Below are 13,856 nucleotides of genomic sequence, written 5' to 3'. Positions count from 1 at the left end.
ACAAATTCTGACGCCACCATCCAAAAGCCTTATCACAAAGTGGGAATTGTTAGAGGTGGTTGTAGTCAGGAGATCTAATAATCAATAGCTTGGTGATCAGATCCCTGGCTGCCTAAGTCTGCATGACAAATTTCTTTCGGAGCGCAGCTAGAGTGAACAAGTGTACCTAATGAAGTGGCAGTGTTGCAGTAACAGGGTGCAGCTCCTGGCAGACGAATGTGTTTGGTCCGCCACAACTTTCCACACATGAGATATTTTTGAGTTTGATATTTAATGTGGTTAAAATAGTTAATGTCATTGTTTAGAAATGTTTAAAAAAATAAAATCAAATGAATAACATTTGATCTTTTATCTATCTAAAAGCACTTTCTAAAGGCCCTCTGCATTGTTCTCTTGACAAAAAAACAAAACAAGCAAAGCCACATGCAACAACTACACTGACAGACAAAGGCTTTGGTGGGCCATTTCTCCACTCGTTGACCAACCACTGAAGCTGTTTACTGAGAGCAGAGCTCACTGTGCCCTTTAACAGGATATGATATGACAAAGCAGCTACAAGACTCTTTTTATATAGACAAACCAAAATGATTTTGTTTTACTTTAACACCATGCAGAGCACAAACATTGTTTATTTTTTGTGATTTTAAACAACAAGCATTTACAACCAACTATCACCAACTATACAATTGAGGTGTGTAGGAAAATAAGACTTCAGAAGTATGGTTAATAATATAGCAAACATTTGAAGACATTGCCATGGATACCAGGAAGGGATACATGATTAGCATCTCCCTGCTTCTGCCAGCAGCTAAGAAAAACCACAGAAAAGGAAAAACTGTCACAGTGTGATGTGCACTTGTTCCTTCCTGTTCCACAGCTCTTATAAGCTGTTCAGTTATACATATTATTACAACAGTTATATAGTTTTATTCCACTTGTCTCTTTAAAGTAGATAAAAAAAAGTACTGCAAGACCAACTTCCTGCAGAAGAGAGTGAAACAGAAACAAAGCAGCTACAGTGGGATGCAAAAGTTTGGGCAACCTTGTTAATAGTCATTATTTTTCTGTATAAATCGTTGGTTGTTACAATAAAAATGTCAGTTAAATATATCATATAGGAGACACACACAGTGATTTTTAGGAAGTGAAATTAAGTTTATTGGATTTCAGTGTGTGCAATAATTGTTTAAACAAAATCAGGCAGGTTACTTAGTTTTTCTATGTTAAGAAAACTCAAATAAATTGAGTTTATCAGCGTTTTTGCATAAAAAGTACTGGTAACTTATTTAAATCTAGTTCTAATAACAAATGGATAAAATTGAGTTCAGCCTATTTAATATTTTTAATTAACCTCCTAAGACCCAAACTTTTCCACGGCATGCATTTTTAATTTCTCTTTGATATTTGGTCACATTGGGGCCCGATGAATGTAAAAACAAAGAATTACCAGATTTTTTTTTACCTTATCTTTGTTTTTAAGAAAAAACAAGAGCCATATATGAGGATATTCGTTTAAAATTTCAATAGAACAGTAGCTGTATAATGTCCTAAGTGGATATCCAGCCATTATACAGCAAAATTGAGTATTTTGGTCTAAATAACCCAAAATGTGATGTCCACATATGTGGACACCAGGTCCTAGGAGGTTAAACACAATATTAGATTTTACAGTGTGGAGAGATCTTAAACTTGCTGTTGGGAGAAGGCACCCTTCAAATCTGAGAGACCTTGAGTAGTTTGCAAAAAAGAATGGTCGAAAATTCCAGTTGAGACATGGAGCAAGCTTGTTGATGGTTATTGGAAGTGATTGATTGCAGTTATTTTTTTTTTCCAAAGAGCACCCAACCAAATATTAAGTTGAGGGTGCCAATAATTTTGTCCAGCCCAGTTTTTTAGTTTGTGTGTGAAACTTTTTTTTGTCTGTTTTTGTGTTGATACACTGCACATAAAGGAAATAAAAATGTATATACGAAGACATTTGTAATTGTAACGATTTTCTGGCAGAAAAGGTGCATTTTCTAGAAAAATCCCTCGGTGTTGACAATTTCAGCTATGACTAAATATCTGTGAGTACAATTATTTTACCAATCAGTAAAATTTCCTGTGGGGATCTTGCTGGCTTTCCCCATCATCATAGGCGTGCACCAAGGAACAGCCTGATTTTACCTACAGTTCATTCTGTACATCAATACAGCAATGGCTGACCTGCAGGTGCCCCACCCTTGTACTCTATAGTACTCTGATTACTTGCCATAAAAGTCATCACAAGAATGGATTATGTGAAGTTTGACAACCACACAAATGGTATGGTTTTTATGGACAGAATTTCTAGACATAGCCAAGTGGCAGAAGGCTTTCACTTGGGTGATGGCCTCCAGCTCACCTTGGAACGGTTTGCAGCTGAGTGTGAAGGAATGAGAATCAGCACCTCCAAATCTGAGGCCATGATCCTCAGCCGGAAAAGGGTGGAGTGCTCACTCCGGGTTGGGGATGAGTTCTTGCCCCAAGTGGAGGAGTTTATGCATCTTGGGGTCTTGTTCACGAGTGACGGGAGAAGGGAGTCGGAGATGGACAGAAAGATTGGTGCTGTGGCTGCCATCATGCGGACGCTGTACTGGTCTGTTGTAGTGAAGAGAGAGCTGAGAGTAAAAGGGAAGCTCTCAATTTACCCTCCCTACCCTCACCTATCGTCACGAGCTGTGGGTAGTGAAAGAATGAGATCGCGGATACAAGCAGTGGAAATGGGCTTCCTCCGAAGGGTGGCTGGTCTCTCCCTTAGAAATAGGGTGACTACACCAAAATATAATATAAATGGTAAATATATTAAAACTTTTAGAAATAATTCAATAATAATGTTTTAACCAGTGTTAGAGATCCCGATTTGTCACTTTAGTTTGTTTGCTATGTGTGCGATGAGTCACTATTTGCTTGTCTGCTTGGACAAGTGGTTATTAAGAGCTCCATTTATGTTTGAAAGTTAATGCCCTTGAATGCCATTGTAAATAAACATTGAGTCTTTGCTTTGAGATGGTGCAGGATGTGGAACACCTAATGACCTAGAAAGTGGAACTTTGTAAAATGTGTTTAAAGCATAAAATTTGTTTCAACGAAGACTCAAACAGCCATCCCTGGTGTAGTTATGCATGTTTGTGCCACCATCCTACATTCACTTTCTAAAGTAAACATTTTTGCTCAATCTGGCAATTCAGGAGCATTTTAATGAATTGTTTCCAATAATAGGAAGAAATGGGCAATGCATCAGCTTAGTTTGAGGACTTGTTGTGCAAGATCAATGTCACAGGAAGTGGCCTTCTGAGTCTATGTTTTGTGATAACAATCAGATGTATGTGACAGTGTGACATGGAGGGTCCATGTTACCTCCTCCACCTCCTACACACTCAAAGAAATACTTATTCGATCCCTAACAGAGGACACTGTCAAAATGTTTTTGTTCTGGGTTACACTGATTCTTCTTCATCGAGTATGTAAGTGCTTTCTTATTCTATCAAGTATTTTTTCCATATATGTCGGTTGGTCTTACATTTCTTTTTTCAGTTTTTTTATTGTTATTGACTGTTTTTATATTTTTTGTTTCAATTTAGCTGCACTCATTCCAATAACTACAGCTCAACTTGGGGGACCTGTCAACTTTACATGTGTTCTGCCCAAAACTGAGACCGGCCGTAGAGATATCCACTGGTACCATCAGAGAGCTGGTGACACACTGAAAATTATCTGGACACTGAAAGAATCGGCAACACCTAAGTTTGCACCTGCATTTGATAACTCAAGATGGGAAGCAAATTATGATAAAAATGTCAGCAACCTGACCATTCTGAAAACAAATCAAGACGACGAGGGAATCTATCACTGTGGGTTTACAGAGTGGCTCCAAGATACTACATGGAGCGGAACGTATTTGTTAGTAAAAGGTAATATTGTGATTTTTTTTTCTCAGCAGCTAAAGCTGTCTCATGTAAATGTGAAAAAAAAAAACAATTAAAATTTCAATAAGCATTTTTGGAAAACCTACTAAACTTTCAATTTATATTGAAGATGTTTGCAGTGATCTTAATGGTTGTTTTAAGTTCAATTCAATTCAATTCAATTTTATTTATATAGCGCCAAATCACAACAAAAGTCGCCTCAAGGCGCTTCATAGATACAGAGAAAAACCCAACAATCATATGACCCCCTATGAGCAAGCACTTTGGCGACAGTGGGAAGGAAAAACTCCCTTTTAACAGGAAGAAACCTCCGGCAGAACCAGGCTCAGGGAGGGGCGGCCATCTGCTGCGACCGGTTGGGGTGAGAGAAGGAAGACAGGATAAAGACATGCTGTGGAAGAGAGACAGAGGTTAATAACAGATATGATTCAATGCAGAGAGGTCTATTAATACATAGTGAGTGAGAAAGGTGACTGGAAAGGAAAAACTCAATGCATCATGGGAATCCCCCGGCAGCCTACATCTATTGCAGCATAACAAAGGGAGGATTCAGGGTCACCTGGTCCAGCCCTAACTATATGCTTTAGAAAAAAGGAAAGTTTTAAGCCTAATCTTAAAAGTAGAGATAGTGTCTGTCTCCCGAATCCAAACTGGAAGCTGGTTCCACAGAAGAGGGGCCTGAAAACTGAAGGCTCTCCCTCCCATTCTACTTTTAAATACTCTAGGAACAACAAGTAGGCCTGCAGAGCGAGAGCGGAGCGCTCTAATAGGGTGATATGGTACTACAAGGTCATTAAGATAAGATGGGGCCTGATTATTTAAGACCTTGTATGTGAGGAGCAGGATTTTGAATTCAATTCTGGATTTAACAGGAAGCCAATGAAGGGAAGCCAAAACAGGAGAAATATGCTCTCTCTTTCTAGTCCCTGTCAGGACTCTTGCTGCAGCATTTTGGATTAGCTGAAGGCTTTTCAGTGAGTTTTTTGGACATCCTGATAATAATGAATTACAGTAGTCCAGCCTGGAAGTAATAAATGCATGAACTAGTTTTTCAGCGTCACTCTGAGACAGGATATTTCTAATTTTAGAGATGTTGCGCAAATGGAAGAAAGCAGTCTTACATATTTGTTTAATATGTGCGTTGAAGGACATGTCCTGGTCAAAAATGACTCCAAGGTTCCTCACAGCGTTACTGGAGGCCAAGGTAATGCCATCCAGAGTAAGAATCTGATTAGATACCATATTTCTAAGATTTTCAGGGCCGAGTACAATAACCTCAGTTTTATCTGAATTAAGAAGCAGAAAGTTAGCGGCCATCCAGGTCTTTATGTCTTTAAGACATTCCTGCAGTTTAACTAATTGGTGTGTGTTATCTGGCTTCATGGACAGATAGAGCTGGGTGTCATCTGCATAGCAGTGAAAATGTATGCTATGTCTTCTAATGATGCTGCCTAAGGGAAGCATGTATAATGTAAACAGAATTGGTCCTAGCACTGAACCCTGTGGAACTCCATAATTAACCTCAGTGTGTGAAGAGGACTCTCCATTTACATGCACGAATTGGAGTCTATTAGATAGATATGATACAAACCACTGCAGTGCAGTACCTGTAATACCTACAGCATGTTCTAATCGCTCTAATAGGATATTATGATCAACAGTATCGAACGCTGCACTGAGGTCTAGCAGGACAAGCACAGAGATGAGTCCACTGTCAGAGGCCATAAGAAGATCATTTGTAACCTTCACTAAAGCTGTTTCTGTGCTGTGCTGAGCTCTGAAACCTGACTGAAACTCTTCAAATAAACCATTCCTCTGCAGATGATCTGTTAGCTGTTTGACAACTACTCTTTCAAGGATTTTTGATATGAAAGGAAGGTTGGAGATTGGCCTATAATTAGCTAAGACTGCTGGGTCTAGAGATGGCTTTTTGAGTAAAGGTTTAACTACAGCCAGCTTGAAGGCCTGTGGTACATAGCCGATTATTAGAGATAGGTTGATCATATTTAAGATCGAAGAATTAATTAATGGCAGGACTTCTTTGAGCAGTTTTGTAGGAATGGGGTCTAAAAGACACGTTGATGGTTTGGAGGAAGTAATTATTGAAGTTAACTCAGAAAGATCAATTGGAGAAAAAGAGTCTAACTTAATATCAATGGTACTAAGAGTAGCTGTAGATAATATTACATCTGTGGGATGATTATTGGTAATTTTTTCTCTAATGATAAAAATTTTATTTGTGAAGAAGTTCATGAAGTCATTACTAGTTAACGTTAAAGGGATGGTTGGCTCAAAAGAGCTCTGACTTTTTGTCAGCCTGGCTACAGTGCTGAAGAGAAACCTAGGGTTGTTCTTATTTTCTTCAATCAGTGATGAATAGTAAGATGTTCTGGCTTTGCGGAGGGCTTTCTTATAAAGCAGCAAACTATTTCTCCAGGCTAAATGATGATCCTCTAGATTTGTGACACGCCATTTCCTCTCCAGATTACGAGTCATCTGCTTTAGGGTACGTGTTTCAGAATTATACCACGGAGTCAGGTACTTCTGATTTGAGGCCTTAGTTTTCACAGGAGCTACAGTATCCAGAGTCGTACGTAGTGAGGAGGTGAAATTATTAACAAGATAATCGACCTCTGTTGGGGTAGCGTTCAGATAGCTACTCTGCTCTGTGTTGGTACAGGGCATTGAAGATGATAACAGTGGGTGGATTATATTCTTAAACTTAGTTACAGTGCTTTCAGAAAGACATCTACTTTGATAAAGTCTACTCTTCACCGCTGTGTAATCAATTATTGTAAAAGTAAATGTTATCAGGAAATGATCAGACAGCAGAGGGTTTTCAGGAAACACTGTTAAATGTTCCGTTTCTATGCCATATGTTAAAACAAGATCTAGAGTGTGATTAAAGTGGTGGGTGGGTTCTTTTACATTTTGAGAGAAACCAATTGAGTCTAATAACAGATTAAATGCCATGTTGAGGCTGTCATTTTTAGCATCTACATGGATGTTAAAATCACCCACAATAATTATTTTATCTGAGCTCAGAACTAAATTAGATATAAAGTCTGAGAAATCAGACAGAAACTCTGTGTAAGGCCCAGGTGGACGATAGATGATAACAAGTAAGACTGGTTTCTGAGTTTCACAGCTGGGGTGGACAATGTTAAGCATCAGGCTTTCAAATGAATTAAAAGTCTGTCTTGGTCTTTCATTAATTAATAGGCTGGTGTGAAAAATTGCTGCCACACCGCCCCCTCGGCCTGTGCTTCGAGATTTCTGGTAGTTAGAATGGCTCGGGGGTGTTGATTCATTTAAACTAACATAATCATCCTGCTGCAACCAGGTTTCTGTAAGGCAGAGTAAATCAATTTGTTGATCAATTATTAAGTCATGTACTAACAGAGACTTTGAGGAGAGAGACCTAATATTTAATAATCCACATTTCACTGTTTTACTCTTTGGTTCAGATGTGGATACTGTATTGTTCTTTCTTTGTGATTGTTTATGTTTAAGTTGTTTGTTGCTGGTTTTTAGTTTGTTTTTTGTCTTTTTGGAAGCTGACACAGTCTCTATGGAGATGGGTTTTTGGGGGGGTAGCAGGAGGAGAGAAGCTGCAGAGAAGCGTGTAAGACTGCAACTCTGCTTCCTGGTCCCAACTCTGGATAGTCATATTTTGGGGGGTTTAATAAATTTGTCCATATTTCTAGAAATGAGAGCTGCTCCATCCAAAGTGGGATGGATGCCGTCTCTCCTAACAAGACCAGGTTTCCTCCAGAAGGTTTGCCAATTATCTATGAAGCCCACATCGTTTCTGGGACACCACTCAGACAGCCAGCAATTTAAGGAGAACATGCGGCTAAACATGTCACTCCTGGTCTGATTGGGGAGGGGACCAGAGAAAACTACAGAGTCCGACATTGTTTTGGCAAAGTTGCACACCGATTCAATATTGATTGAATATATGTGAAATATATTCTTAAGAATTTTATGACTAGCATGCATTACACCCATTTTTCTCAGGCTTTCAAAAGGTGCTTTATTGTCACATTTGTCAACACATTTGTATTAAACAGGAAACACCCAGACAGCAAACTACACTGTTGTTCAGGAGAAGACAGTCCATGCAGGAAATTCAGTGACTCTTCACTGTTCACTATTTTCTGACGCTGAAAATAAGACATGTCCAGGAGGTCACCACGTGTTCTGGTTCAGAGAAGGATCTCATCCTGATATCATTTACACTGAAGGAAACAGACATCATGAATGTGGGAAAAGATCTGAGGCTCAGCGGAGCTGTGTTTTTCGCTCTTCTAAAAATGTCAGCTCCTCTAACGCTGCGACTTACTATTGTGCTGTGGCCACATGTGGGCTGATATTATTTGGAAATGGAACTAAACAAGAAATGGGTATGACTATGAAATATATCATATCAGATAAATATTCATCTCTTTTAGAATCACTCCTAAGATGTTTTCTTTGTTTTGCAGTGCAAACAGCAGGTTCTGCATTTATTGCACTGGTGATAGCAATAATCTGCTTGGTTATTTCTCTTATTCTTAATGTTATTTTCATCTGTTGCCGAACTCCAGGAGCAGCATGTGAACAAATTAAAAGTAAGTCGTTTAAAATAAATGAAAAATCATAATAATATCGCTCTTCTTAACATTAAAAGGAACTTTCAAAGAAATAGGATTAGTAAAAGTAAATTTACATATCTTTCTATACATTTTATTATTAATATTGCTGACATCTTGCACATCTCATTATGTAGGACTCTATCAAGGTCAATAAGTTATTATTGAATTAGCCAGGTTAGAAACCCAATTTTAAAAAATAAAAATCAAGTAGATAATATTCCTCTTTCATCACCGTTATGCACAGAAAACAGCTCGTCACAAGCAAGGCGAGATGACTTGAGCCAAGCTGTGGATGACAGTGTAAGTAATAATATGGCATCATATTTTTAGTGATTTCTAACAACTTGATGTAATTATAAGAATTTTATTATTTCGCATAGATTGAAGGTGAACTGAACTATGCTGCACTGCAATTCTCTGGAAGGAAAACGACAAGAGGAAAGAAGAAGAAGGATGAACTGGAAACTGAAGAAAGTGTGTACTCTCAAGTAAAATGCAGAATGTGAAAGTGTGTCGGTTGGGTTATAGTACTGATCTTTACTGGTGGCTGTAGCTCAGGTGGCAGAGCAGGTCAGCCACTAATCAGAAGGTCGGTGGTTCGATCCCAGGCTGCCTCCTGGCTGCATGCCAAATATCCTTGTGCAAGATACTAACCCCATGTTTGCCTACTGGTGGTGGTCAGAGGGCCCGGTGGCGCCTGTGTCCGGCAGCCTCGCCTCTGTCAGCGCGCCCCAGGGCAGCTGTGGCTACAATGTAGCTGCCATCACCAATGGGTGAATGACTGAATGTAGTTTAAAGCGCTTTGGGGTCCTATGGACTAGAAAAGCGCTATACAAATGCCGCCCATTTACCATCTTTTATATTGAAAATAAACAAATACAAAGAATTTGTTAGTAATTTTACTAAAAACATGATGCTTTACATTCATTGTACCTATTGTGTTTTCCTGTTCTTGCTTTCCAGGTTATTTATTTATAATATGATGAATCAAATTAAATGAATAGTAATACATTGTATTGCATACATAGTATACATGAGAGGTGGGCCGAGTATCCAAAAATTATACTCAAGTAAGAGTAGCATTACTTTAAAATATTATTACTCAAGTAAAAGTGAAAAGTAGTCGTCAAAAAAGTTACTCAAGTAAGAGTAAAAAAGTTCGCTGGATTCACATCCGCAAAGAAGACTATTATAAAGCAATGGTTCAGTCCTGACATTTGTATGGAATCATTCTGGATACGATGTCTTATCCGTGTTATTCATTTTGAACATACCACAGCAAAATTAAATAAAGCTCGACCCACGACTGTTGAAGCTTGGAAAATCTTCTCATCCAAAGTTATCTCCTGGAAGAGGCAATAACTGGTTTTGACTTTGTGTTTTTTTCTTTGCTGTCCCTATGCCTTGTGACCAATGTTTGCTTTGCTACTGCAGTTTACAGTTGTGCTGTATATGTCTGTACCCCCCCCTCCCCCCCCGTTTTAAATCAATATAATGTCGATCACAAAAAAATAAAGTATATTGTTAGAAAAATATACTTTTCATGTTATAAAGTGATATAGCTCTATTTTTCTTTTGCCTGGGTGGCAGCTCTACGCTTCCATATCCGAGGCTTTTCAATGTGGCCTCACAAAATTATCACAACTACAACAACCATGAAAAGAGTTGGATGGACATTGCTGCTCAATCACAGCTGCCTGGTCAATGTTTTTCATCAGTAATTTAGCAAAGTTGATGGTGGTGTGTGTGTGTGTGTGTCTGTGTGAGTGAAAGATAGAGAGGGAGAGAGATTTTGTATGATAAGCTTCATGTTATGGACGCACAGTTTGAGCACTCAGGTCGCATCAGAGCATCAGGCCGTATAGTGTGAGACCTGCATTGTGACCTATGAACTTCTAACCCCTGAGATTTAATTGTACAGTTTGAGCAGGAGCTGAATAACGTGACTGAAAAAAATCGCAGTGTTTGCCCAGCTTAATGCAGACTGTTTAAACTAAACAAGCCGCTGTTTCACATAATAAACCCTGTCAGCCGCAGTATTGCCTTCTGTTTTAACAGTTAAAGCAGTAGAGACGAGCTGTTTACATGTGCGTGGAACTCTAGCTTGTTTAACCAGGCTAGCTGTTAGCTTATAGCTCACGCTAGCTAACCAGCGAGCAGTTAAAAGGTCAGCCGAAGCTGCACAAAACACCCACAAACTTATCTCACTACAACGTAGCGCCGAAAATATGACTTGCAGCTCGAGCTCGACACAGCGTCTGTAACATAAGACTGACATCCAGCTAACCACAGCTAAAAAGATATTTAGAGACTGTTTCCTCAGGTTACACGAGTTGAGTTGTTTCACGCTGAAAAGTTGGTTGGTTTTGGCTCTCACTGAAGACACCGACGCTGAATACACCGACGCTGATGACATAACTGTTCTTTTGTACTGCTTTTAAGAGAAACATTCTTAGTATATGAGTCCGAGGGTGTTCATCCTCTTCAGCTCTAGCGTAGACTCTGCCATGTTTTCATGTGTTTCTTCTTTCCGTGTGTCCGCTACTTTGAAACACTTGGGCCCAGTGTTGGTCAAGTTACTTGAAAAAAGTAATCAGTAACTAATTACTGATTACGTCCCCAAAAAAGTAATCCCGTTACTTTACTGATTACTTATTTTCAAAAGTAATTAATTACTTAGTTACTTAGTTACTTTTTAAAAACACGATTTACAACCTGAAGAGGTGATAAAGCGATAGATCTTTCAGCCCAATTCTACTTTTTCTGCATAAATCATCATACAAAATGTAATGAAATGGAAAAGTCTCTTTTTTTTACTTGTTTTATTAGTTTTATTCTTTTAACTTTATGCATCAAGCAAAAATGTAATTATATGCACCATTCTCTGACTTGAATAAATTAGTTTAACATTTAAACCTATTTTCTGCACATTCCAGCACATAAAATAAAATATTTTTTGTGTTTACACTCAGTCTTTCAAATAGATGCAAGTAAAACACAGTAGAAAATAAATAAAGTCAAAGACTCAGCGGTCCTGTTGCTCTATTTTCACCTGTAAAGCAGGACTACGGTAGGCGGAGGTTTACCCTGGTGCAGGTGTGCTGCGGTCAGTTGATGAATCCGCGAGTTTCTCTGTGAGTTTCCCATTACGTCGTAGCTACTCGGTGCTTGTTGGAAGTTTAGGGGTTTTTTTCGCTGTAAAAAGTTTTCTTCCTACGCACAGCGGACACTAATGTTTTTGTCACTTTTTATGGAATCAAACTCAAAGTAAGGTCAGTACTTCCACGCTTTAAACGCTGCACGCTCATACTCTCTCCCACAATCGATATGTGATCCATTGTTGATCTGCACACAGCTGTTGTCACCAATGGCGCACTCGCTTAAGTCACTGTCATGAGACATTCTCGCAAAAAAGTCACGGTTTTAGTAACGCAGTAACGCAGCGTTCCTACGGGAAAGTAACGGTAATCTAATTACCGATTTTGCAATAGTAATCCCTTACTTTACTCGTTACTTGAAAAAAGTAATCAGATTACAGTAACGCGTTACTGCCCATCTCTGCTTGGACCGCTCTGTCCGCCACAGGCTGTATCCCAATTCAGGGTCTGCAGCCTTAAAGGCCGCATTTTAAGGCCGATTACGTCACAGCGACGCGACGAAGGCTGTCCCAATTTGAAGGCTGCTCGAAATGCGGCCCTCAAATGCGTCCTTCATTTCCCTGAATTTCAAGGACGTGGCGGTGTAGACTTCGTGGCCCAACATATCCCAGAATGCATAGCGCGGCGGTGGGTGTGGATAATTTTGCCGAAAAAAAACGGTGGAAGAGGGGCGCCCGAAGAGTAAACTTTAAGTAAGTACTGAATATATTGTCACTTATTTATGTGCAAATGTTTAATAACGAAGAACATTAAAACATGACTGTTGGCCAAATGTTGGCAAAGTTATGTGACATTAGTGACGTTTGTACTAACTTGGTTTTAAAGCCTTTACTTTAAAATATACGCCGTTCAATAGCTGAGCTTAATCTTACAGAGAATGATCAAAGCTCATGTTGAAACAAACAAACAAATGAACAAAGGATTTTCTCCTTCATTTCTGTCAAACAAAGCTGTATGACACGTTTCCAGCTGTTAGTATCATGGTTGCTAGGCAACCTGGGCAGCGCAACGGAGGCTAGACCGTCCCATTTCACAAGCCTCGCACTTCTGGCCTTAGTGGCCTAAAGTACGCGGCCCTTGAGGATCGTTGAGGCTGCGTACTTTGAGGCTGCAGACCCTGAATTGGGATACAAATTGGTCATGTGACTGCATGACCACATCTGATTGGTAAAAAAGTTACCGGAAACTCCACTGGCGGCATGTTATCTAATGTGTTAAACTAATTATTTTTTAAAAAGTAACAAATCGAATTTTGCAAATGTAGCGGAGTAAAAGTACCGTTTCTTCTTCACAAATCTGCTCAAGTAAAAGTAAAAAGGATCGTGCAAAAAATGTACTTTAAAAGTAATTTTTTTCAAAAACTTACTCAAGTAAATGTAACGGAGTAAATGTAATTCGTTACTACCCACCTCTGGTATACATAGTATTACAGTAGTGCAATATTATCATGATGGTTTCATCACATGATTCAGTGATTTCAGCCTAATAGTTCAATCAGTCCCCCCACCTCAGCATTCGAATGCCTATAACAAAAGCGCTGGGATAAGGTTTCATTCACACTTTACTCTTATCAAATCAAAAATTTGTTGTCACAAGGGCAAAAGAGACCCAGGGCAGACAAGCTGAATTCAGAATACAAGACACATGTTTATTTACAATAACACACCTGGTCCACCACCTCCGGCTGCCGAGGTGCCCCACACGGATCCTCCACTGCTTCCCCATCCGCAGCATATGCCTGTGGTGATGGCGGTGGTGGTGTCCACAGCAGCACCACCAGATTCGCTCAGTTTGATGCCGCAGCTCTTCCCGCTGGCGGCGCACCTCTCCTGTTCCCCCCGCATGACCGCCATATTGGCCACCAGCTGAGCCAGCTCCTCCCTTTTCTGGCTCTCTCATGGGCCTGCCGTCTGCCTCATGGATTTCAGCACCAATGTGGCGTAACTGAGACACGGCGGGACCACAGATTCGGTGTTAGAGCCATTTTATTTATTCTGGCTCCAGCTCTCGGCTGTCAGTCGCACCACATCACACCACAAAACTAACTCACAACAACCCCAATTCCCCTTATGTAGGTCGGCAGGGGCAATTGCGGACCACCACACCTAAAGGGG

The 13,856-nt window shown here is 39.7% G+C and overlaps 1 protein-coding gene across 1 annotated transcript; it reads left to right on the top strand.

Annotated features, from left to right (window-relative positions):
• The first annotated feature begins 3,430 nt into the window (after window positions 1–3,430).
• On the top strand, window positions 3,431–9,100 carry LOC146716789 (uncharacterized). Its single transcript, XM_085468411.1, has 5 exons — window positions 3,431–3,485; window positions 3,603–3,932; window positions 8,021–8,560; window positions 8,829–8,884; window positions 8,965–9,100. The coding sequence occupies exons 1-5, from the start codon at window positions 3,443–3,445 to the stop codon at window positions 9,088–9,090; spliced, it is 1,095 nt and encodes a 364-aa protein (XP_085324537.1). The 5' UTR covers window positions 3,431–3,442; the 3' UTR covers window positions 9,091–9,100.
• The last annotated feature ends 4,756 nt before the right edge of the window (window positions 9,101–13,856 follow it).

Source organism: Copadichromis virginalis, linkage group LG2 (assembly GCF_057382275.1).
Source record: "Copadichromis virginalis isolate Kocher_CV1m ecotype Utaka linkage group LG2, C_Virginalis_male_GT1.1, whole genome shotgun sequence".
Taxonomy (NCBI): Eukaryota; Metazoa; Chordata; class Actinopteri; order Cichliformes; family Cichlidae; genus Copadichromis; species Copadichromis virginalis.
Note: the sequence above shows the minus strand (reverse complement) of the source record. Positions and strands in the feature narration are given on the sequence as shown.